Source organism: Talpa europaea (genome assembly GCF_964194135.1).
Source record: "Talpa europaea genome assembly, chromosome: 8".
Lineage (NCBI taxonomy): Eukaryota > Metazoa > Chordata > Mammalia > Eulipotyphla > Talpidae > Talpa > Talpa europaea.
In genome coordinates, this window is record NC_140075.1 from 59561855 (window position 1) to 59586887 (window position 25033).

Consider the following 25033-nt stretch of genomic DNA (forward strand, 5'->3'; position numbering starts at 1 on the left):
GGAGCAAAGAACTGAGAAACCAGAGTGTTGGAGAATGATCTATATGGATGCTGAAATTATCAAGATCTATGACAGAAATCCTGCCCCTGGGCCAGTGGTACAATGAATGTAGGAGAAAAAGCACCATCAGTAGAGGTGGTGGGAAAAGCATGATCCTCGGGAGAAATCAGGGCTTGATGTGGAAATGTGAAGGGAACATTTGGAGAAGAGGCTGAGGCTATAGAGAATTTTGCTAATGTCTGGTGATTAGAGAACACAAGAGTTAGAGAGACTGGAAAAGGAACATAGGACCAAAAGGGGTGGAAAGTAATGCTTGTTAGTATGAAATCAGAGCCAATTACCAGCATACAAAACCAAAAATATTTTATTGTTAACCATCAACAACAGGTTTAATGATGGGAGAGGGAGTCCACAGCCCCGCCAGGACTCCCAAGTTAGGACAGAGCTTAAGGCCCAGAGGTCCCTTGGGTTCTGCTCAGGGCATTCTGTACGCCAATCCTGTTAACCTCATTAATCCCTCCAGGTCACTTCTACTTCATCTGTCCGATACCTGTGAAAAAACAGAAAAAGCTTGATGGATGGCTATCCCTTAGAATCTTCCTTTCTTCTCTGCCCTCATGATTCTGCTGACTTTTGCCTACATCTCATGTCATCCTATCTAGTCCCTCAACTGGGGGCACTCACCTCTGTGTGATGCCAGAATCACTGAGGGGGGTCTTGTGTCCTGCCCGAAACATCTCCCAGCCAGCCTGGGCTATCATAGCTCCATTGTCAATGCAAAATCTGGAAAGAAAAGAGATTTGCAATGTGGGATATAAGGATGGGAAATCATAGTATTGAAGGGAAAAAAGAAGAAATCAAGAAAGGGATGGACCTTTACCTCTCATCTGTGGCAAAAAGCTGGGCTCCACGTTCCTGGCACATTGTCTCCATCATTTCCTGTAGCCTCATATTACCTACAAGGAGGCAGGGGGTCGACTCAGCCTAGTTTTAGCCATGGTTCCGTGGCCCAGCTGTAAACCTCATGTGCACTTAGGAAAATGCAGTAGGAATCTGGGGGCTAGAATAGGGAGGTATAGGAAAAGAAATGAAACTAATGATTTCCCCCAAGTCCTTAGGATTTAGAATGTCAGGAGGAAGATGCACAGGCCCAAGAAAGGAAAGAGAAGCAGAGTTCAATGGTACATACACCCGACACCTCCCACAATGAGGGCCTCCTGGGAGCCGCAATGTGCCATGGCTCGCTCTGTGATCTCTACCAACATTGCAAACACGGTTTCCTGTGCAGGACAAACAAGGCAAAAATCCCAAGTGAGTGCAGCTCTACTCTACACACACTTCTCTCACCGCAAACCTTCTGTCACAGCTTTTTTATTCATTACCTGCAGGGAGAAACACAGATCCTCAGGAGTACACTCGCCTGTGGCCAGCATCCGCTGTGCTGCATCCTAGAATTCAAGGGGAGAATGAACAGATGAAACACTGAATAGTGGTTTGGGGATGACATGAACTTGGAGAATCACGATATTTCACAAAAAATGCAACATCCTACACCACACTTTACCCATCACTGGCACTGGGCTACAGAACAGTCACTAATTATAAATGATTGCCTGGCACCCCCCAGCCTTACCCTACTAAACTTTTCTGTTCATCATCTGATCCTTTATGTTTAATTATTTTCCCCTTTTTGTTTTTTAGGTTTCTTTCATTTTCTCTCATTAGAATCCAAGCTGCATGGAACCAGAGATACTTTTTGGCGGGTGGGGGGGCGGGAGGGGAGGGATTAGGGTCAGAATGGGGGGGTAGCAATTGTATGGGGAATATAAAAATAAAATTTATTATTATTAAAAAAAAAAAAAAAGAATCCAAGCTGCATGAAGGCAGGGATTTCTATTTTGCTCCATGTTGTACCACTACTGCCTAGAACAGCACTTGACATATAGAAAATGTCCAATAAACATTTGCTAAGTAAATTTATTGATCATCTAACATGAGACAGTACTACACTATATGCAGGAAATACAATGGTAAGCAAAAGAGATACGCCTCATTAAAAAGCATGAAAGTGCTCATCTCCTCACCTCTCCTAAACTCACCTCAATAAAAGACAGGATCCCAGAGAATGAAACGTCCATTCCCTTTACAGCGTATGGCAGTTCAACTAACTTCTTGCCTCTATGCAAGAGAGAGTATATGAGGCACTAAGCCTGTAGTTAGCTGACAACTCACCCTCCAAAGTCCCTCCCAAACCACACACACATGTGCACACACATATGTGCATGGAAATCACTCTGAAGCCCACCAGTCAGCCGCCTTCCACCTTAGGGCCCCTTACCGCTTTGCCATCTGTTCGATATTATAGCCTGGACTTGGGTCATTGGAAATCTACCAGAAGGAAAAAGAGGATGAATTAAGACATCCAGGAAGCATAAGAGGCTAATTTGTTTATCCTTCCATTTCCATGGTTCCCCCAAATTCACCCACATCTTTCATTCTCTGCAGTCCCAATAGCTTACCTTCAACACACGAGCAAAACGATCCAGACAATTACCCACAGCAATATCGATGGTTTCCCCAAAGATGCGGTAGCGATGTTCTGAGTATGCAATCACCTAAGGGTGATGAGGATGTCCATGAAACCTCAAGTCTGTAAAGAGGAGTATTTGGCTTTGGGGAAGAGGATCAACATGGCCACCAGAGCTTCCAATAAGAAATGGAAAAAAAATACTTCCCTGAACAGTCAATCTTAAGAAAGAATTGCTTTCTTATTGAGATCACCAGAGCAGAATCCTAATCTACTATATAATAGTATAGAGTCTAGGTCAGGGCAGAAGCAGACTATCATTTCAAACACATTTTTCTGACTTCAAGTTTCCCCATATTTCCCTTAAAAGCAGGCCTGACACTGTCAAATAGAAAAAGGTTTTCTTGACTGGAACCAAGAAACCAAAGTTCTAGATTATTCTACTAGGGCATGGGTATTTGGAAATAAGAGGTAGAGATGATAAACTCAAAAAGCCCATATTGGATCAGACAAATGCAGCACTTAGCACTGGCAATCAATGACTTATATGTCCATTCCTCAGATGAGACCAACTTCTCTGTCATCCACTGACACACATGCACCACACTTCTGACAGTAAGTGTTCCCTAGGGACCAGAAGTCCTTTCCCAATCTAGTGCTGCTAGGGATTTCCTTCCACTCTGATGTAGGTCTTACTCTGTCAAAAGGTTAGCAACAGGGCCTCCCTGGTGGCGCAAGGGGTTAAGATGCAATCTATGAGGCTATCCGCAACCACTGCAGTACGAGTTCCCAGCCAGGCAGCTGCCCACATGGCACAGCAGACCTCTCCTGACTCGCCCGCTGCTCCCCTCAGCCACACCTTTTGGTCAATCTGCCTGTTCTGTTCCCCACTCTGTCTCTGGTGAATTGGTTGGCAACAAATGGAAAAAAGAAAAATCCTGCTTTTCTACTTCTCCACCCACTCCACTTTCTACTTATCCACTCCTTTCCACCCAATCATCTTCCACATTTTGTTACAGCTAAGCAGACTTCAAAAATGAACAGGAAAAAAAGAGAAAACTCTACCATGGCTTTTCTTCTTTAATTCCTGTGGTGTCCACTATTACTTTCCACACCCCAAGTCCCTAAGTTTGTAGGTCATCCTTCAGACCTCAACCCGATCCAGTTCCCACATAGTGTTCATGTGTACTTCATCATTAATAGTAACTTCACAAAACGAAGCTTTAGAGCATGATCCTTTCATAAGCTGAGGACGACTATTTCTGACCACAATCCCAACAGATGTTCCAAAGGAAAGGAAGGCTAGGATTCTCCAATCCCAATTTTAAAAAGTCTCATAAGGTATCCCCAATTTTGGCTTCACCTATCAACTTGAAATGCATTCCAATGTTTACGGTTTTTTTTTTTAAAGATTTATTTTATTTTATTTATTATTTATTTATTCATACAAGCACTGGGTACAGTCAGAAGCGCGGAAGGGTGAGAGAATTCACCAGAGCCAGAGCGGGGAGCAGAGCAGGCAGAAGGACCGAAACATACTGCTGAGGGGAGCAGCGGGCGGCAGGAGAGGTCTGTGCGCCATGTGGGACCCTCCTCCAGTGGCCGGGGAGCAGCCGGAGATCGAACCGGCGCTGCAGAGGCTGCGGGCAGCTTCGCAACCCAGCGCTCAACCGCTGCACCACCAGGGAGGCCCCAATGTTTTCGGTTTTAAATTATTTATATTTTCACACTTTTAGAATAACAACTTTGATATATTTACCACAGTAATATTTTAAAAAAGTACCTATCTTCTAGAGACAAATTAGTGTCCCTTGATTTTAATTTCTAAGATTTGTAAGAAAAATAAACTTCAAAATGAAATTTCTTTCATTATTTTGAAGGCTTCCATTCTTACATATTTTTTACATCATTTTTCATTTTTGCACAATGCATGCTTTTCATCTTGGTTATAGTCCCCATACAATTCCCACCCCCTTGTTTTGATCCTACTCCCTTTCCTGCCCCCCCCCCCCGTAGTGTGTCTCTGGTTTATAGTTGCTTGATTTTGATTTTTACTTATTAAAATATTAAAATATTATTAATATTTTACTTATTATTATAATTAGTCTTTTTCCTGGTCCCTTATTTAGGTTTTCTAAATCCCTGCTATGAGTAAGACCATCCAGTATTTTTCTTTTTGGCTTATTTCACTGAGCATGATCCCTTCCAGCTCCATCCATGTTGCTGCAAATTGCATGAGTTCATCTTTTGTTGATAGCTAAGTAATATTCCAATGTGTATATGTACCACATTTTATTGATCCAGTCATCTATTTTTGGGCATTTGGGTAATTTCCATAGCTTACCTATTGTAAATAGTGCAGCTATGAACATAGGGGTAGAGGTACCCTTTTGAATTAATGTATCTGTGTCCTTTGGGTAAACACCTAGAAGTAGGAATTGATGGATCATTCCTTCCTTCTCTAAGCTAGAAATTCCTAATCTTTATAGGCACATATGTAAACATCATGTTATGTTCTCCTCATCTAGGCCAAATCTGCAGTATTACAAACTTTGTCATGGGTTGTCTGCTTTACAACATTTTAGGTTCAGAAAAGCCCAGCTTTATTCTTACACTTCCTGACACTAAGGTAGAACATGAACGTTGCTTGTATGGTGGGTGCCTTAGAAATTAAGAAGAAATGGTAGTACTCTAAATACCTGTGTATTGCCTCCACTGACATACAGCACAGTTGGGCTGGTGGCTCCAGTGATGAGACGGCCCATCTCAATGTGGCCTATACAATGGTTCACACCCAGCAATGGCTTATTCCACAGTTGGGCCACAGTACGGGCCACAACAGCCACAGAAGCCAGTGGGGCACCCATGCCAGGGCCTACACAGATAGAAATGGGAGTTAAATCCTATAGACATTGAGAAAAACAAAACTGGGTGGAAGGGAAGTGGGGAATGGGAGAGGTGGAGTAGTGGTAGTGGTAGCAGTAGAGGTAGTCTACTTTGATCCAGTCAGGTTCTAGGTACATTCCTCCACTGGTGACCACTCTCCCAGTCATACCTTTTGTATAGGCAATGCAATCAATATCCTGGGAGGTTAATCCAGCCTCTGTTAATGCCTCCTGCAGCAGGTCCAGGATAACAGCTCGGTGGTGCCTGGCAGTATCACCTGGCAGGAATCCTAAAAGATGGACATAGGTTAGATATCAAAGGGTCTTTCTATAGCAAAGGTTGGTACAATTTACAACAGGCATTTTGATGGATGACTCTCCTCAAGCATCCTTCCAGGTTTTCAGATAAATTCTTTCTGGACTGTTCTGCTAGACTGAACAGCTCCCAAAAATGCCTTTCTTCATATCCAACTCCATTTTCAGCCTTCAGGACTCAATACAAGTGACAGCCACCTCATATCATTTCACCTTCTCAATGTCTCTACAGAACCCAATGATCGCATCACCTTATTTAACATGACAAGTTTTGCAGGGTAATTATTTATAGTTTCGCTAGTTAACCATGAGTACATCAAAGCATTGACTTTGTTTTCCTGGTACTAAACATTCTAAATGCGTAACCACTCAAAACATCATCCGTTTAGGGGGCTTCTCAGGTATATGCAAATCAGCTGCCCGCTCCTTTGTATGCAGGTGTTTGAGGGGAGAGTAGACAAATGTAATCACTTACAAATAAAATATATTAAGTTATAACGTGTCCGATGGTTTTTATTTAATTCTAAAGATTGAGTAACAATGACAGAAGTGTAATTCCCATTTTACGGGTAAAAAACATAAGTACAGAAACATAAATACTGGATGTGAATATTGCAAAGCCATTCAGTTCTGTTTTGACACCTCAACTGGGAGTCTTTACCCTCTTAACTCTCTATGGTTCAACTCCATAGCAGGTTCTTATTTTCATCTGTTTATCTTTTCTAATCTTATTTTATGTTTTGTGTCCAGCAGCCAATTGAAGATTAGCACCTCAAAGGCGCTCAGTAAAACCTGAACGAACCCAGAAAATGACTTCCAGAGTTCGTGACTCTTCCATCCATCAGCTTAGAGACGTTAATATGGTCACATCCTCTCAGAAACTCGATCAAAAGCTCTGGCGGCCAACGCGCTCCCCACACGCCTCTGGGAAGAGGAAGGTGAAGTTCGCGGGGCGGGGCGCTGCACACGCCCAGTCCCCTACTCACGTACCGGTGCCCGGGGGCGTGACGTAAGTGCGCCGCGGGTTGGCCAGCACCGCGCCGTCCCGCACCACTCCCACGCCGATCTTGTTGGCGCTGCCTTCAAAACCCAGTACGGCTGGCATGGCCGCGCCCGGGAGACAGCGCCGGCAGGGCTCCTAGCTACCAATGGCAGCGCGCAGGGCGCCACCGTCCCAGCCGGGCCGCTGATCCGCGAGCGCGCAGAGAGCGGAGGAGCGGCTGAAGCTGCTACAAAGCAGCACGCACCGGACACCCAAACACTCCCGCGCGGGGCGAGCCCACGTCGGCCCCGCCCCCGGCGTCATCCGGACCATCAAAGCCCCTTCAGGGCTGTCCTCGTCACTGCCGGGTCCGTCGAGCTGGCATCTGCCCCTCAGGCTCCTGGCCGTTCCTCTGCCTCTTTCCCTAGGTCCAGCCTAGTTTTGTGCTCTGACTTCTCGCGCCCTTACACAGCGCGGGGCCCTTGAGTCAGGGTGACAGTATGAGTTTTGTATCTGGCATATCCACACGGCCCGAGAATGGAGGACGTGGGGCCTTGGCGATCGGAAGGGAGAGGAGGCCGAACTTGTCCGTCACGTGCTGCCAGACGGACCAATCGCCTGAGTTCCGCCGCCACGTGGCGCGTGTGTCGCATCACGTGACGACGCCAGTATCACACGTGGGGGCACAGCGTGCTCCATTCTTTGTGCTGGGGTAAGGAGGAGCCACGCTGGGTCGAACGGGGCTGGTACGGGGTTGCTGTTATGTTGCCCTTCAGAGGGGCATTGCTGTACTTGTGATCTGCACCCTAAATGTAAATCCTTAATTTTGGCCCTAAATTGGCCGGAAGGCAAATCTCGCGCGGAGGGTGCATGGAACTATGAAATGATCTAGTTTTGCGGGTGAGGGGATAAAAGGCCTGTGGTGCACAGGAGGCGGGGAAAGGGTTTAGAGATAGTATCGTTTGAAAGGCGGGATCTAGTGCCAGATGCCGGAGGGAGGAGTCTTTTCTCTAGCCTTACCTGTTTTCACTTGTTTACTTCAGTACGCAAGGCGTTGAAAATACTGTTTCGGTGGGCAACGTGGAATAGGTGCCGAAAGGCGTTCGTTGCAGTGATGCCGAAACGGGGGAAAAAGGGAGCGGTGGCAGAAGACGGGGAAGAGCCCAAAACTGGTAAGAATTGTTAATAAATGAATCCCTCTCCCTAGAGATGGCGATGGGAGGACCGTTAATTCTTTACGTGAAGTGGAAGTACTACCTACACAATACGTTTTTGAAGTTTGTAAATTAAGTCACTGCATCTGCGGGGTCTCGGTGGATCTGTTCACTCCGTTATAAAAGTTGGAAATCGACCAACTTTTATCCATTTATTACTCATTTTTATAGAGCCAGAGGCCAAGAAGACTAAGGCGGGAGCAAAGAAAAATGAAAAAGAGGCCGCGGGCGAGGGACCAATCCTGTATGAAGACCCCCCAGATAAGAAAACCTCACCCAATGGCAAATCAGCCACGATCAAGATCTGCTCCTGGAATGTGGATGGGCTTCGAGCCTGGATTAAGAAGAAGGGTTTAGATGTGAGTGGAATTCAAGGAGGGAATCTTTAGTATTGAATGATAAAGGAGTTTAATCATCTTTTTATATTTTACTCCCCTACATGTAGGTTTGTTTTTTTCTCAGTCTGTAGTTTTCTTGAGCAAGATAGAGGAATCGGGATTCACCAAGTCTTTGCACTTGTGTTTCCTAAACATCCATTCCTTCAGTCCTACTGTTAGGGGGACAGGATGTCCTGAGTAAACTCAATACAGGCTTTGTGGACTCCACCCCCACAACATTGGGAACTACAATCCCATGATCACCAAAGGGTAGGTTGTGAGGACCTGAAGGCGGAGTTAGGCAACTAGGCTCTCCATTTGAGTATTTAACCGGCCATGTGGTTGGGGATCTCCCTCATGGCCATGCTGCCTGCTAGGTTTTTTGCCAGCTCAGTGGTCATAGGGATTCCAGGTCAGCGAAATGGGTAGGATGCATTTACGAACTTAACTCCCTTTTTTTCTCCCTGAGTTATTTATTTCTCCATTTCCCCTTCCCTAGTAAATAAACCTTTTATCAACCTTTTGTGTATATCTGCTGTGTAGCATTAATAAGTTCCCTTTAAGCACGCAGGTGAGGACCCACAGTCAGGCAACCCCATTTTATATCGGGGTTTGCCCTGTAACACTACTGCCATCATTTTAATGTCTCTTCTCCATCCTGTTGAAGAAATCTCTTGACTGGAGATTTTCTTTCTTATTTCCATTTTATCTCTAATGTTAACCATCCAGCTAAATAACTATTGCTTAAAACTCTTACCTGGCTATCTTCTATCTAAACAGTTCCTCGGTATTCTAAGACTTTCTTAGATCCTTCCATCAGTTGTCAGTTATATATTTAAATATAGTGCTGCTAGACTATTAAACCCTTTGTGCACAGGGTCTGTCTCACCTGTCTCTTACACTCATAGATTGTTAAATAGATTGTTAACATAGATTGTTAAATAATTGATTGTGCTTTTTCCACCTTATATTTCACTCCTAGTGGGTAAAGGAAGAAGCTCCTGATATCCTGTGCCTCCAAGAGACCAAATGTTCAGAGAACAAACTACCTGCTGAACTTCAAGAGCTGCCTGGGCTAGCCCATCAGTATTGGTCAGCTCCTTCAGACAAGGAAGGATACAGTGGTGTAGGCCTGCTCTCCCGCCAGTGCCCACTCAAAGTCTCTTACGGCATTGGTGAGATCTTATTGATAATGCCTGAGCTCTTCCAAACCATTTGTTAATTTCCCCATTCCTATTTCAGTTCTCAATTACTTTTTCTTGCTTTCCCTTATACTGATTATATTTCATTATTTCTGTAGGTGAGGAGGAACATGATCAGGAAGGCCGGGTGATTGTGGCTGAATTTGATGCATTTGTGCTGGTAACAGCCTATGTACCTAACGCAGGCAGGGGTCTGGTACGCCTGGAGTACCGGCAGCGTTGGGATGAAGCCTTTAGAAAGTTCCTGAAAGGCTTGGCTTCCCGCAAGCCCCTTGTGCTATGTGGGGACCTCAATGTGGCTCATGAAGAAATTGACCTACGCAACCCCAAGGGAAACAAAAAGAATGCTGGTTTTACTCCACAAGAGCGTCAAGGCTTTGGAGAACTGCTGCAGGCTGTGCCACTAACTGACAGCTTCCGGCACCTCTACCCTGACACAGCCTATGCCTACACCTTTTGGACTTACATGATGAATGCTCGATCTAAAAACGTTGGTTGGCGCCTTGATTATTTTTTGCTGTCTCAGTCTCTGTTACCTTCATTGTGTGACAGCAAGATCCGTTCCAAGGCCCTTGGCAGTGACCACTGTCCGATTACCCTATACCTAGCATTGTGACACCTCTCTGAAATTGCTTTAGGCCTGGGATATATACCCCCTAAACTAGCTTTAAAACCTCTTTACTCCCCAAACTTCTTTAAAAACTGCTGTCTAGAAAAGTCTACACTGTTTCCCTTGTAAAAACATGAATCTTTCAACCAGGCTCCTAGTGAAGACTTAGATTTCCTTGTCAATTTTTTTTTGTGTGTGTGTGGGTTTCTTTTTTTACATTAAACACAAGCTACTGATGACTTCCTTTGAAATGTCTGTGTGAAAAATAAAAAGCCATACTTTCAGCGTTGCTGTCTTTGTATTCTGCCCCTTTTTGGGGTTCCAAATTCCCCTCCTCTTTTCATACATACAGACTAACAACTGGAAAAGGGTAGTCATGACCTTATTTATTTACAAGCACAGGATGAGTCCTTAACCTCCCCCAAGACACAGCAACCCTGATACCCAGTCCAGTTAAATACTGTAACTGGGATATAAAGTTGGAAGGAGGAATTGAGGGAAATACAGGACTAGGGGAACATACCCCACATTAAATAGTTATGTACACGTAAGTTCCTGTGGTTCTGTACAGAGCAGCGGCTGACCCCACTCCACAGGACACAGAATGGGGGAAAAGGGTACTGAGGCCAGAGCCAGCCCCTGGTGAAGTGCAATAGCAGCAGCAAGGTCCTAATGGTGCACAAGAGGGAGGAAACCCCCAGGGCTACCCACCCCCACCCTGCCCTGGAATGTGTAAGGGACAGGAATGGCTCAGGGAGCATATAGGAAAGATAAGGGTAGAACCGTCTTAGGATCCAGGTTTAGGGGCAACATTTCACCTACTTCACCCTAAACAGCAATCCCTGGAGGAAAGCAGATGGCCAGCAGTGGTCTTATCTAACCCTCCAAACCTAGGTGAGGGCCTGGTTCCTTCCCACCTCTCCCCAGGGAAAAGGAAGGCAGCTGCTTGGCTCCAATGTAGAAGCATAGGGAGCCTTTTAACATGGCTCTCTTTGTAGTGTCACTGTCCCCACCAGGGAGAGGCCAGGCACAGTCTGTAGGTCATCATGTTACTCAGGAGAAGTTCTGAACAGGGTGGCTGACCTTCATACAGGCCCAATAGAGGGCCCGAACCAAACACAGCACAGCCAACAGAATGACCAATGCCCAGGCTGCATAGATGCCTCCATATCGCCGTGCATGCTTCCATGTGCCAAACTGATGAAGAGGAAGAAAAAGAAAGATGGGGTTACTTTTGTTCTCTTTATCACTTCCTGAGAAGTGATAACAGTAACCCAGAACTTGAGCTTCAGTTCCTGTTCCCTACCCATGTATAGCCACCATCAGGGAATAGAAGAGATTTTAAGGGCCCCATAGTTCAACTAATTTCCCTCATGCAGGAAAATATACAATTCCAGACATGTTGGTCTGACAACTGAACAAGGTTTGCTAACGGTAATTAAGCCACTTCAATGTCCTATCTTCTGCATAAAGAAGATGGCTGTTTGTTACCCTTACAATGCCAATGAAGACCATTAGTTACCTTCAACTTCATCGATACATTAAAATAAGAACCCCTCTCGATTTCTTTCACTTTTTTCTTATGGTAGCCATTTCTCAAATCTTAATCTATGGCAATGAGGCTAAAGAATGAAAGAGGCTGGGGCCTCCCCAGTGGCGCAGCGGTTGAGCGCTGGGTTGCGAAGCTGCCCGCAGCCTCTGAGGCGCCGGTTCGATCCCCGGCTGTTCCCCGGCCACCGGAGGAGGGTCCCACATGGCGCACAGACCTCTCCTGCCGCCCGCTGCTCCCCTCAGCAGTGTACTTCGGTCCTTCTGCCTGCTCTGCTCCCCGCTCTGGCTCTGGTGAATTCTCTCACCCTCCCGCACTTCTGACTGTACCCAGTGCATGTATAAACAAAAAAAAAAAAAGAATGAAAGAGGCTGTATCACAGTTACTCACAGCAAGGCCAGTGGCAGTGACTGCCAAGAGTAAGCCAAGCAAGAAGCAGCAGATACATCTCTTTCGTGGATATCTGCGCCCAATAGATGACCTGTGGAGAGGCAATCAGAAATGGATGCTTGCAATGACCCTATAGTTTTCAGACTGCATATTACCCAATTACCAACTCAACCATGCCACTCTGATCACTTACACTTTCCTGCAGTGAGGGCAACGTGCCAAGGTTCGGTCTGTGAACTCTGTCCACTATGGAGAAAGAAAAAGGAAAAGCAGGGTCATCTTCAATAGAGCCCTGGGGTGGAAAATGGATCCTCACAGGACAGACCTTCTTAAGATTCACTATAATTATCATTATCATAACGCAGAAATAAATTCATGGTTACACCTAGTTTTGTATCCAGGGCTTCCTGATACCCCTTCTCACCAGAAAAGTATTCTTGCAATGTCCACAAATGACCCTGACGCCCATAGGTTGTGGTTCTGGACTCAGAGGTCCTGGATGGACAGGCCCCAGGTTGATGATTCTTTTGCTGCACAGGAGAAAAAGATTTTAAAAGTTGTTTAAAAAACAAAAAAAGAGTATGTTTAAGGGCCTCCCTGGTGGTGCAATGGGTTAAGCACCATACTATGAAACAATCCGCAGCCTCTGCAGCACGAGTTTGATCCACAGCCGGCCCGAGAGAAACCCATATGGAGGCAGACATCTCCTGTCTCACCCCCTGCTCCCCTCAGCAGTATATTTCAGTCAGTCTGCCTGTTCTGTTCCCCACTCTGTCTCTGGTGGATCCTCTCACCCCCCGCATCTCTAGTCTGTACCCCAGCTCTTCTATGCATAAATAAATAAATCTTTATTTAAAAAAAAAAGGCTGTTAAAAAATTTTGAAACCTAAGGATCCACACACACTCTCTCTCCTTCATATCCACCTCCCCTTGCCTCTCTAAGTTCCTCTGCTTGTCTCTGCTCTTTCCCCCAATGCTATGCCAGATAAACCTTGAAGAAGCTCACTGCTTTATTATCCTTAGGATAATTCACCTGGCCCAGAGACTCTCCATTCTCTGAAAGTACAGCATCTCATCCCAATCTTTTTATTGAGATGAGAAAGATGATTGCAAAATTCTAGCATCACAACAGTCCTTACCTTTTTCTTTGAAATAAACACCAGACCCTCTCACCTTTACATTCTCCATACACAGTCATCCTTTTTTGCTTTCCAGTATTCCCCAGATACCCTCCTCCACTTCATGCCTCTTACCAGTAGGGTCGAGGGCAGGCAATCCGCTGGGAAGTCACTTTGCAGATAAGGAGACAGTTACAGGGGCATCTGACATATTTTTTACCCGGAGGTGCATTCTTGATTGGCTAGAGAATAATGAGGACACATATAAGCAAGCCTTTAACCCTACCCCTTCCATTTCCTCCAAAAACATCTTCTGAGAGATCAGAAATAAGGTCATAGCCAGGACACAAAATGAACTGAAACATCAGATATGCATATGAAAACTAGACTTTAGTGTCCAGGGTAGGTATTAGGATGGTAACCATTAGCTTCCGTGAGAAGCTGCTGAGTAAATGAATGTGTGAAACTCCTGGAACTGAAAGCTGGGTTTCAGGAACAGCCCATGGCTAAGCCTGAAGGTCAGGGTCTAGAATCAAGGGATCAGAATGAGGATCCAGAAAACAGGGCCCATTTCATATATGTGTGTCACTCACAGTGGCTTCATTGCAGACGCCACATTTGACTACATGCTGATGCATCTTGCCTTCCACGTTGATGAGCGACTGGCAGACTCGGCAGGTGATCATGGGGGCGCTCCCACTGTCCGGGCTGGTCAGGGGTGAATAGGGGGGTGGGTCCTCCCCAGGCAACACGGCTGGGTGGCCCTCAGAGAACGGGGGAAATGCTGGAGAGGAAGGCAAAAAGAAGTGTTGGCATCCCTTGCAGACACCCCCACCGGCGCTTCGGGGCATCGGGGTAACTTTCTCTCCTCAACCTCTCTCACCAAGCTCGATGGGCTTCTCATAATTCGTGCTTTTACCGGCTCTCTCACAAACTCCTACACCCAAGCTGGGGCTGCCATTGCGCAGGGCAGCGGCCTCACCCGGCCACAGGTACTACAGCTCTGCACCTCCACTCGGCCCCGCCCTCGGCCCCGCCCCCGCCCCGCCTCTCAGCCGACCCGGGGGACGCCTCGAACCCGCCGGTCTTACCCTGGGGCGGGGCATGTTTACCGGCTCCGTACGGAGGTGCGGAGGGGGTCAGGCCTCCCCCAGGCCCAGCCCCGCTCCCGCCCGGCCCCACTAATCCGTTGCCGCCGGCGCCACCGTCGATGGGTTCGGAAAGCAGCGGAGACCGCTCTCCATCTGCCGCCATGGCCGCCACCTCCGCCTCCCTGGGTCAAGGATCCGGCCCCCTTGGTCGCTGCCGTCGCCGCAGCCGCCGCCGCCGCCGCCGCCGCTACCGGGTCCCCAGGGCGCCTGCGCGCCGCGCGCCCAGCTCACCCCGCAACCAGCGGCCTGCCCCGCCCAGTCCCGTCCCTCGGCACGTGACAGGCCGTCCCCGCCCATCCCCAGGCCATTATAAGCCAATTCCGGGTCTTGCGAGGAAGCGCTTGTTCTCTATTGGAGAGCGAGGCGCTAACGTCACTGTCACATGACCTTCCGAAGGCCAATGGGCTGGCAAAAGCTGCACGTGACGACAGATTCTGCGAGCCATTGGAAACGTGGTCCATCGCGCTACCTGCAGTTCAGGAGGTGGGGTACGCTGCCTCGGCTCGCCGGTCACGTGTTTAGGGAAGCCCAGCCTCCAGTTACCGTCCAGAGCGGGTGCATGATCGTGGCTCCCCATTGGTCCAGAGGCACCCCTAAAAGACTGTCCTTCCTGCGGTTCTCAGTGGCTTCTCATTGGCAGGCTTCTCTTACCTCATCCTGTGATGCCTGGGACACAACTTCACTGGCCCGAACCTATCCCCGAGCGGGGCGGGCGGGCAAGAAAGAGTGCGAAAGCTTGGGCTTTTCTGAGCTAGAGAAAGGGAACCGGTAGTAAGTTATTTTCTCAAAGAAATACCTGTACAATGTCAGAGGAAAGCTGTACCAAGAGGAAATGGATTAAAACTTTAATTCAAACCAGCCTTTCTCGCTGTGAAAGGGAACTGCTAAACAAATGAAATCTTTCCTGCTTTCTGCTAAAGAGTCACAGGCCTGGTGCAGTAAATAATGCAAAGTAAGTGTAAATAAGAAGTTTGCTTCCTTAATAAGCATATCTAAAGGAGTGACATTCTAACACAGTGGGACCACCGGCCAGGCTGATTGATCTCCCAGGCCGTCCTCCGGTATCTGCATTTCTCCCCATTTTGTTAATTCTTGTGCTTACTTGTTATAGGACAGCCCTGATATTGAACGGGTTCCTGTCTGTGGGTCCTCACTGGTGCGCTTAAAAGGGACTTATTAATACTCCACTACAGACACACACAAAAGGTTTATTTACAAGGGAAAAGGAAATAAGGACAATGTACAACTCAGGGAGAAAATAGGGGAATAAAGTCTTTAATGCATTCTACCCGATCCGCTGACCTGGAAACCCAAAGTCACTCTCAGAGCTGGCCAGACGCTGTTAGCTGGTGGAGAGCCAAAATGGGGGACCCCCCAAAGCCCACTTGTCTGCCTTTATTTCAACCTGGCTGCTTAACTCCACCATCAGGTCCCAGCCACCTTCCCTTTGGTGGTGATGGGATTTGGAGTTCCCAGTGTCTTTGGCTTTGGCCTGGGGTAGGGGTGGAGTCCACAAAGCCTGTATGGAATTAGCTTTAGGATATCCTTTTTCCCCTAACATACTGACTGATGTTATCAATGGAAGATGGTTATGTATAAAAGAGACCCTTTGTCTCTAGACTAGTGCTCAGACCTTACGGGGCTTCCCAGGTCTGGGATCTCAAGCATGAGTAATAAAGCTTCTCCTGAACGCACCATTCCTGAAGTACCCCTTGTTCTTCCCTTGCCTGGGTAAAGGGCTAGAATTTATTTCTGCACAGTTGGAGTCACTTCTGGAACAGAACACAAGACTGATTTTTTTCTAGGTAGCTGTACTATGCACTCCACCTTCCCCCATCCCTAAATTACGAGATTTATCTTTTTATGAGCCTGTCCATATCACGAGGAGATATTGCTGTCAATTTATGACAACCCCCTCCCCGCAATCCTAAACACTTATGCTCGGGAAGTGTTTTTTGATTAAGTTAAAACCAGTCAAGTCCAAGCATATTTTATTCCCCTTGTTTGGCAGATAAAAGTCTTTAGACTTTTCTTGACTTTGCTCCCAGTTACAACACTGCTAATCAACGTTATTCTGACATGTATTCTCCTGCTCATCCACATTGAGCAGTATAGCTGTTATAGAGCAACCCCGATATTAAACAGGTTCCTGGCTGTGGGTCCTCACCCGCGCGCTTTAAAGGGACTTATGAATACTCTACTACAGACACACACAAAAAGGTTAATAAAAGGTTTATTTACAAGAGGAAAGGAAATAAGGAAAATGTACAACTCAGGGAGAAAATAGGGAAATAAAGTCTTTAATGCGTCCTACCCGATCCGACGACCTGGAAACCCAAAGTCACTCTCAGAGCTGGCCGAACGCTACGAGCTGGTGGAGAGCCCAAAATGGGGTCCCCCAAGGCCCACGTGTCTGCCTTTTCTATTCCACCTGGCTGCTTAACCCCACCCTCAGGTCCCAGCCACCTTCCCTTTGGTGGTGATGGGATTTGGAGTTCCCAGTGTCTTTGGCTTTGACCTGGGGTGGGGGTGGAGTCCACAAAGCCTATATGGAAATAGCTTTGGGACATCCTTTTTCCCCTAACATAGCCAATAAGACTGCTTTTCAAACCTATCAAGATGGGCTACTACACGGGTACCCAGAGAGGAAATCTGTGCGATACACCAGCCCCTCCTCCCTGCAGATCCCTCCAACCCACCTCCCAGGCGAAGGGAACTTTTTTCTTTATTGTTTTAACTTTGGGTGTTTTCAACGAAAGGCAGGGACAGTCAAAGTGAATAGCTCCTTGCTATTGTGGAACCAAGCATAAGTATTCTTAGCCATTGCTTTGTCATTTTGTGTGTAACTGCCATTTTAGAATTTTAGGTTTTGCTGGGGAACTGCATTCCAGAGATAGTTTCGACCCTCACTCTACCTGTATTCTCTGGTCACCAATGAGGGCGAACTTGCTGTAATTGGAGCTGCAGGTTGGAGCTGCATCTTGGCTTGGCCAGTCAGCTTAGAATGATAGCCTGGCAAAGTTGGAGAACACATCCTTGTAGCCAATGAGTAACTGCCAGCATAATTTAACCTTATTAAAAGACCCCTGCTGGGCCTCCCCGGTGGCGCAGCGGTTGAGCGCTGGGTTGCGAAGCTGCCCGCAGCCTCTGCAGAGCAGGTTCGATCCCCGGCTGCTCCCCGGCCACTGGAGGAGGGTCCCACATGGCGCGCAGACCTCTCCTGCCGCCCGCTGCTCCCCTCAGCAGTGTACTTCGGTCCTTCTGCCTGCTCTGCTCCCTGCTCTGGCTCTGGTGAATTCTCTCACCCTCCCGCGCTTCTGACTGTACCCAATGCTTGTATAAATAAATAAATAAATCTAAATTAAAAAAAAAAAAAAAGACCCCTGCTTCCTTTGTTCAGGGCTCTCGTATCTGCCACTGCGTTGGTAGGTGCCATGAACCCAGACTCAAGTGTGAAATAAACTCCCTTTTGTGTTTGCATCAGCTGTCTTTGGGTTCTTGGAGGCTATGCTCCCCGAGTCTGCTGACCTTGGACACAACAGTTATAGAAAGAGTAATTGATGATTTCCTTAATTATGACAGTTTGGGGTGTGTAACTATTACTCTGGGATTAAAAGTGATCAAAGTGATTCAAATTTAAAGAGATTTTAATTGCTTTATAGTCTTAATTGCTTTATAAGGGAAGTAATTTCCCTTAGTTAAGCAAGTACAGAAGGGAAGGGCCCGTTGTTGTAAGAGAAGGCAGTGGAGGTTGTGAGACTTAGCCACTATTCCTCCATCTTGTGTATAACCGTCATCTTAGTATTTCAAGTTTTGCTTACTCAAGACTAAATAGCCTGCATTCCAAAGAGGGTTTATGCCCCCACCCTACTCTGGTCTTATCTCAGGCGGCCAGCCACAGCGGAGCCGAGTAATGGGTCTAACTGGCCATAAAATAGAACCGAGCAATGCAGGCCACTAATGGGGTCAAACTAGCCATAAAATAACTGTGTACCCACCGTTGTTAAGAAATGCACCTGTGTAATCAATGAATAATGCACCTATGTAACTAATGAATGATTGCCAACATGATTTAATTTTTAGAAATCTACTTGTACCCCTATATAAGATCCTTGTTCCCTTTGTTCAGGGCTCCTGACCTCCGCCGTTACATCGGTGCGTGTCACGAGCCCAGACTCGAACCCATAATAAACTCCTTTGTGTTCTTACAGCGGATGTCTGTGTGTCCTTGCGGGCTGCACTGGTCGACATTGGGCACAACAGAGGTCAAAGGGAGGTGGTTCCAGCTTGATCTTGGGTAACATCTCGTTGCTAGTAATGTTAGTGGGAATGGATGTCCTGGGGCTGCCCTGTAACAGTAACAGCAAGGTTTTCAGCTCTGTTCTACCAAGGGCTCCTTGTCTGAGAATAATGCTGGAATTGCTGCCTTTTCTCCAAGAACCCTTCTGAATAGAGTTCTATTTTAAACCTTTCCAGAAACCAAAGCAGAAACTTGAGGATCTATCAGTTACCCCTGAACCCAACCTTTGGGGCACCACTGACCTACCCTCTCTCTGCACCACACAGGATTTCCCCCCACATCATTGTGCAAACTGTGACCGCCTTAATCTGGGGAAAAACAAGGAATTGAAAAAACAACTGTAAGCACCATGACCAGTTTAACTACAAGCCTCTCCACTGAGTCTAACACTAAGGAAAGTTTGGGGGCATTCTGCCCCCCAAAATATTATGGATAAATAATAGTAATCATTTAAATATTTATTCAAATAAATAATAAGTACTGTCCCAACATTTATGACTGCTTCAGAGGTAGGTTCTGATTTTTAGACACAGCTTTCACAGGTCAGTTTCTTTTTTTTTTTTCTTTTTTTTTTTTTAATTTTATAGAGGCATGTTTTATTTATTTATTTGTTTGTTTGTTTGTTTTTTTGTTCATACATGCACTGGGTACAGTCAGAAGCGCGGGAGGGTGAGAGAATTCACCAGAGCCAGAGCTGGAAGCAGAGCAGGCAGAAGGACCGAAGTACACTGCTGAGGGGAGCAGCGGGCGGCAGGAGAGGTCTGCGCGCCATGTGGGACCCTCCTCTGGTGGCCGGGGAGCAGCCGGGGATCGAACCGGCGCCGCTGAGGCCGCAGGCGGCTTCGCACCCCAGCACTCAACCGCTGCGCCACCGGGGAGGCCCCACAGGTCAGTTTCTATTTACAAGTTAATATCCTTCCACCAGTGAAGCCCCACAGACACTTAAAGAACAAAGGGAACATTAAATGTGGAAGGGATGGTGACTACAGGGGCACAGGCCAGTCTCTTGCTCTTTCTGGCACACTGGAGGTTTATTCTGGAATGTAGTAGGGTTCATTATTTGCTCCTTGGTTACACATATATTTCAAGCTCTATCATTTTGCAAATCTCCCCCATGTTCACCAAAGCCATATTTGATGCTCATTAAATCTACTTTTATCTTTATAAAAATGGGGAAATAAAACAAAAAGGAAAACATCATAAGAAAGCAAACAAACGAAAGTCACAAAAAAGAAACACAAGAGAGAAGGAAAATTGGATACCGTACCAAAATCTTGTTCTGATGGATATTTGAGGCACTAAAGGAAAAGTGTGAGGGAATAATCCCTAAATGTGTCCTGTTATAGATCCTTTTAATGCCATATTAGCCTCCACCCACATAGCTATGGCACAGGGCTAAGAGAAGTTAGTAGCTAAGTGCTCTCATGATGAAGGGGCTTTGTGAAAATTACTTTGGAACATGAATTCCCTTGGAAGGAGCCGTTATTATTCTGCAAATGGACTCCTCACCTAATTCCTACAGTTCTGTGCATAGTATATTAGAAGAAATCTGAGATGGATCAATTCTTATCAATGTCACTGTCAGTGACATTGCAGCCTGGTATTTGTGACAAGATATATGCCCAAAAAGAAAGGTAATTTGTAATAAAATCTCATCGGCATGAAAGAGAGGAATACCTCTTTAGTATGTGGTTATCTCTTGCTAGATAATAAACAACACCCAAACACAATGATTTTTTTCCTCACAATTCTGTGGGGTGACTACCTGGATCTTTTACCAGCCTCATCTGGGCTCATTCATGAGCATACAAAATCAGAAACAACTAGAAATGAAAAAACTATCCAGTGGCCTCACTCAGTTGTATGCCAGCACATACAATTGACTTGTGGTTGAACTTCATTAAAGCCAGGGGGGTACTGCAGGCCTATTTTTGAGAGGCAAGAACATGGATTCCTTTCAAGGCATTCTAGGGCCCTTTCTGCTCCAGAGTTCAGGATGAGTAGGTATCACTGACTAGTAAAACAGGCCAGGTTAGCACTCTGCATATATGACTACCTGTTTCATATGGGAGCTCAGAAATTGACCCAAATATTTTTATCAGAGATAAGATTGGAATACAACATCACATTGGAGGAACCACCAGGATTCTTTTTTTTTTTTTTTTCAGGGTTTAAATACTTTATTGTTACAAGGGGAGCCCTACCAAGCAGGGCCTTCTGAACTGACAAATATGTGGTCCCAGGACGTCACCATGGAGAAATTGATTGGTCATGATTGCAGAAGAGGTGACTGACTGAATTCAGGACATGATCTGGGGAGGCCGGCCAGGAATGCTGTGACATGATCAGAAGAGGCCAGTTGCTCAGGTTCCAGGAAGAGGGAGAGGACAGCTCCTTCACTTGTGCTTCTTGTAGCTCTCCAGGTTTGACAGGACCCAGCCCAATGGCAGGAGGAAACACAGGAAGCAGGAGGTAAGCCCAGTGACAACATCCGTGGTCCCAAGCTATACCCATGGTGGCTTGGAATGGATCTGGGCACGTGGCACCAGGAGCCGCCAGGCTGGACCCATCAGTCCCCTCAGCAGCAGCAGCAGCGTCAGCACAGACATAACCGCACGCAGCAGACTGCCACCACCAGGATTCTTACATTCTAGGTGGTGTGTATTTTGGAATCTCTACTGTGAAGCTCCAGGGAGATGGGAAATATGTGAACATTCAAGTAAAGCAAGATTTTCCTGATTACAGTGCTGCAGCAGCTTCTTGTCCAGTGCTAAGAAACATCCCCCCAGGAGATAGCATGCCAGAATGTCCTGTAACACCAGCGTTCTTTCATTTTTTTTCAGTCACCATCTCAGTGTCCTGGAGGTCTAAGGGCACCACTGAGGATATCTAACCAAGCTTGAGGAGTTCCAGGAAGTCAGTCATTACTTTCCAGTGGAATGAGCCCAACTCTACAGCAAGGACATCCAAACACAGGTGGGCCAATGCAGAGAATGACTCTTCCAGAAGGAATGGTGCCCTTACGAGACCCCCAACTGAATACTTTAGGTGTCCTTGGAATGCCTGGAATGAACTTGGGCCCAGGTCATTGTAGACCTTGACTGAACCCAGCAAATGCCAATTCAATTCCATACTCAGCATCTCCTGGGAATTATGTAGGTCCTCCAGGAGGTCTAGGGCCACCAGGAACACCCATCATTCCCAACCCAGCAGATTCAACCAACTCTGCATACAACATGCATGCGGCAATGAATGCAGTATCCTGGACCTAATAGCTTGGTTTTCCAATGGGTCACGTGTCAGATGGTCCTATGGGTGGAGTAAGTGGAATGAAGTCATATCACATGAATGAGTCTTTCGGCTCAAGCGAAATGGGCAGTATATCCAAGAATTCTCCCAAAAATAGGAACCTGAGTAATCAACTTAGCACTCCAAAGGATGATGGCAAAATGGGAGGAAATTTCTTGATCCTTTTCAGAGTGAGAGTTACTCCTCAAATATAACTTACTGTCATGCTCGATCCATTGCCAAGCCTCCTCATGAAAACCACAGTTAAGTCAGCCCTTCACCAAATTGCTAAAGATGAAAATTATTCATCACAGTGTACAGTTAAACAAAGGATTCTCAGTGACAACAAACCAAACATTTTGTTTCCTGCTGTCTCCCGATTTTATAAAGAAAGCAGATTCAAATATGATTGAAACGACTATTCGGAAGGGTCTATTAGAATTGCCCTAAACCAAATTGCAAATGTGTATGTGTGGAAAAGAGAATGTATTGTACAATGACACATAGGACATCATAAAATGCTATCATATGACATCCTCTGGGTGGGGACCCAGAGGAAAGGTGCAGAAGGTGCCAGGCAAGTCTGCAAGGAAAAGAGGAAAATTGAAGTCCAAGTCAAGATAAAGGTTGCCGTTGTCAGCCTCCCCACAGATCTCTCACCCAAATCTCTTCCGTGAGAGATTTCCTTCCATGTCCACCAAGTGCCTGGTACAAGTCCAAGACCGGGAAGCAAGTGTGGCTTATTCTTCACAAGTCTCTCTGTTCCACGTGCCTCCTGCAGGTCTTCTCTCCCAAGTCTTCCCCTCCTGCTCAGTTCTACCCTTCCTTAGGTGGGGCAAGAAATCGGAAACCTCCCATTTCTACAGAGATTACACTTAACCAAATGAAAGGGGAAGGCAAGACTATCTTTATTTTAAAGATATGAAAACAAGACTCTAAATTAGAGTCACTTAAGCTAAATGAGACATTGAAATGGGACTAAAGGGCCTCCCCAGTAGCACAGCAGTTGAGCGTTGGGTTGCGAAGCTGCCCGCAGCCTCTGCAGCGCCGGTTCGATCCCTGGCCGCTGGATGAGCGTCCCACATGGCGCGCAGACCTCTCCTGCTGCCCGCTGTTCCCTGCAGTGTACTTAGTCAGCCTGCTCTGCTCTCCCCTCTGGCTCTGGTGAATTCTCTCACCCTCCCATGTCTCTGACTGTATCCAGTGCTTGTATCCTTAAATAAATAAATAAATTTAAAAGAAAAAAAAAAAAGAAATGGGACTAAACATCCAGGTCTTCTGATTTACAGTTTAATGCTTTTGCATTCATGCCATCTTTAGGCAGATTGAGCAGGAGGATATAAGTAAAGAAACTGCAGACTTGGAAGTGTTTTTTTTCTTCAGGTTTCCACCAGGTGTAACTACCACCTGGTGTGAATGGGCAGAGAAAGGGGAGGCAGTGCCTGTGACCCACTGTTTCAATTTGATTTATTTTCCACACACCCTATTTCTTCATTCCTTTTTCCTGAAGTGGTATTTTGCCACCTGCGGAAACAGTGGAAACAGTCTGTGGAAACAGACTGTGGAAACAGTCTCTTAGTCCATTTCCAGGGCAAAGAATGTTTTGGTAATATTCAGAGTGAGTTAACCAAGATGAGGGCTAGTATAAGGGGTTGGATGCGGTGGGGGTACCGGGTGGTCTAGTTATAAAGGATTAGTTTCTGTTACCCTGAACCTTGGCTCCCTTCTGTCCATGCCCTTCCTATCTCCCAGTTCTTTGCCCTTTCCTCTCTGGGAGCCAAGGTCTTTGGAGATGAGGATTAGGCCGTTCTTATCTCTATTTCTGCCACTGAGTGAGGTACAGATTGGACCAGAGAAATGAAAATGATCTTTTGAATGGGAATGGGAGGTTGGGACGAGAACCAAAACTAAAAAAAAAACAAAAAAGGGCCTCCCCGGTGGCGCAGCGGTTGAGTGCTGGGTTACGAGGCTGCCCGCAGCCTCTGCAGTGCCGGTTCGATCCCCGGCTGCTCCCTGGCCACCGGAGGAGGGTCCCACATGGTGCGTAGACCTCTCCTGCCACCGGCTGCTCCCCTCAGCAGTGTACTTCAGTCCTTCTGGCTTGCTCTGCTCCCCGCTCTGGCTCTGGTGAATTCTCTCACCCTCCCGCACTTCTGACTGTACCCAGTGCTTGTATAAACAAAACAAACAAACAAACAAATAAATAAAACATACCTCTATAAAAAAAAAAATAAAAAAAGTTAAATTTTAGGAATTGGAGAAAATGGAAAGTCAAAGCAAGGATTCTTGGTGTGGGGGTGGGGATGGGGGGTAGGTATTTAAAGAAAAGAATATCTATCTTATGGTCTAGAGAGAAGGAAAAACCCCAGTCAAGCATGCAGGAATAAAATAAGTGTCACACCTAAAAGATCTTAGTAGGTTTAAGAGTGCTTTTGTAAATGTTGGCATTGTGATATCAGTGGAGATATTCTTCTTTCCATTCCATAAGTCAATGCTGAGTAACTTAGAAACTTCACTCCATTTTTCTCTTTCCTAATCTTGCCTGTGGAGAAAGAGTGTGTTACTATATAGAGGCCTAAACATGGGAGTTCCTCTGAAGTTAGAACAGGAAGTGATAGGAAAGTAGAAGAAAAGATAAATAGCTGGAAAATTAGTTCCTGATTATAGAATGAAACAACTCCAGATTCTTTTACATGAACGGGGGTAGCAGTATCTACAAAAGATAAGAGCAGAGCTATTCACAGAAATTTCTGTGATGACAGAAATGTTTTGTACTGTGTAATATGATAGTCACTAACCACATATGACTATTGAACAGTTGAAATGTGGTCTGTATAACTAAAGAACTTGGGTTTTTGTTTTAGATTTATTTATTTATTTATATATTTTCATATATTTGACCATTAACTATCTACTATATACCAGTGTTCACCATTTAGCAGACACACACACACACACACAAAACCTTTCAGGAATCAAGTACTGATAGATATTTCCTTGGATTGACTTTTACTTATCACTAATCTTATTCACCACTTACAACATTTAAAATCATGCTTTCAATCTTTCAATTGTCCATAACCATATTGCTAAGGCAAAATTTTATTTTTAGCTCACTCTTTTGT

The 25033-nt window shown here is 46.0% G+C and overlaps 3 protein-coding genes and 2 pseudogenes across 8 annotated transcripts; 2 read left to right on the forward strand and 3 right to left on the reverse strand.

Annotated features, from left to right (window-relative positions):
- Window positions 1-510: 510 nt before the first annotated feature.
- On the reverse strand, window positions 511-6832 carry OSGEP (O-sialoglycoprotein endopeptidase; the record flags this gene model as incomplete). The annotated part of the gene is made up of 11 exons (XM_084239499.1): window positions 511-550; window positions 685-783; window positions 881-956; window positions 1190-1280; window positions 1383-1448; window positions 2100-2178; window positions 2339-2388; window positions 2520-2615; window positions 5227-5402; window positions 5583-5702; window positions 6718-6832. The coding sequence occupies 11 exons, from the start codon at window positions 6830-6832 to the stop codon at window positions 511-513; spliced, it is 1008 nt and encodes a 335-aa protein (XP_084095625.1).
- A 991-nt stretch (window positions 6833-7823) lies between these two features.
- On the forward strand, window positions 7824-10118 carry APEX1 (apurinic/apyrimidinic endodeoxyribonuclease 1; the record flags this gene model as incomplete). The annotated part of the gene is made up of 4 exons (XM_084241288.1): window positions 7824-7881; window positions 8095-8282; window positions 9283-9475; window positions 9601-10118. 4 exons carry the CDS (start codon window positions 7824-7826, stop codon window positions 10116-10118), a joined length of 957 nt encoding a protein of 318 aa, XP_084097414.1.
- A 1047-nt stretch (window positions 10119-11165) lies between these two features.
- On the reverse strand, window positions 11166-14477 carry PIP4P1 (phosphatidylinositol-4,5-bisphosphate 4-phosphatase 1; the record flags this gene model as incomplete). 4 transcript variants are annotated; one of them, XM_084239670.1, is made up of 7 exons in its annotated part: window positions 14282-14477; window positions 13763-13953; window positions 13305-13411; window positions 12476-12581; window positions 12245-12297; window positions 12052-12142; window positions 11166-11309 (listed from the first exon to the last, which is right to left on the reverse strand). In XM_084239670.1, the coding sequence occupies exons 1-7, from the start codon at window positions 14421-14423 to the stop codon at window positions 11166-11168; spliced, it is 834 nt and encodes a 277-aa protein (XP_084095796.1). In that variant the 5' UTR covers window positions 14424-14477. The 4 variants fall into 4 exon arrangements, with proteins under 4 accessions (XP_084095796.1, XP_084095795.1, XP_084095798.1 ...); XM_084239669.1 differs by having other exon boundaries at window positions 14261-14477; XM_084239672.1 differs by lacking the exon at window positions 12476-12581 and having other exon boundaries at window positions 11198-11309.
- A 6539-nt stretch (window positions 14478-21016) lies between these two features.
- On the reverse strand, window positions 21017-21229 carry LOC311175317 (cytochrome c oxidase subunit 8A, mitochondrial-like; annotated as a pseudogene). Its single transcript has one exon. The product of its transcript is annotated as a cytochrome c oxidase subunit 8A, mitochondrial-like (transcript).
- A 37-nt stretch (window positions 21230-21266) lies between these two features.
- Window positions 21267-22176, forward strand: LOC311175318 (single-stranded DNA-binding protein 2-like; annotated as a pseudogene). Its single transcript has 2 exons — window positions 21267-21364; window positions 21525-22176. The product of its transcript is annotated as a single-stranded DNA-binding protein 2-like (transcript).
- The last annotated feature ends 2857 nt before the right edge of the window (window positions 22177-25033 follow it).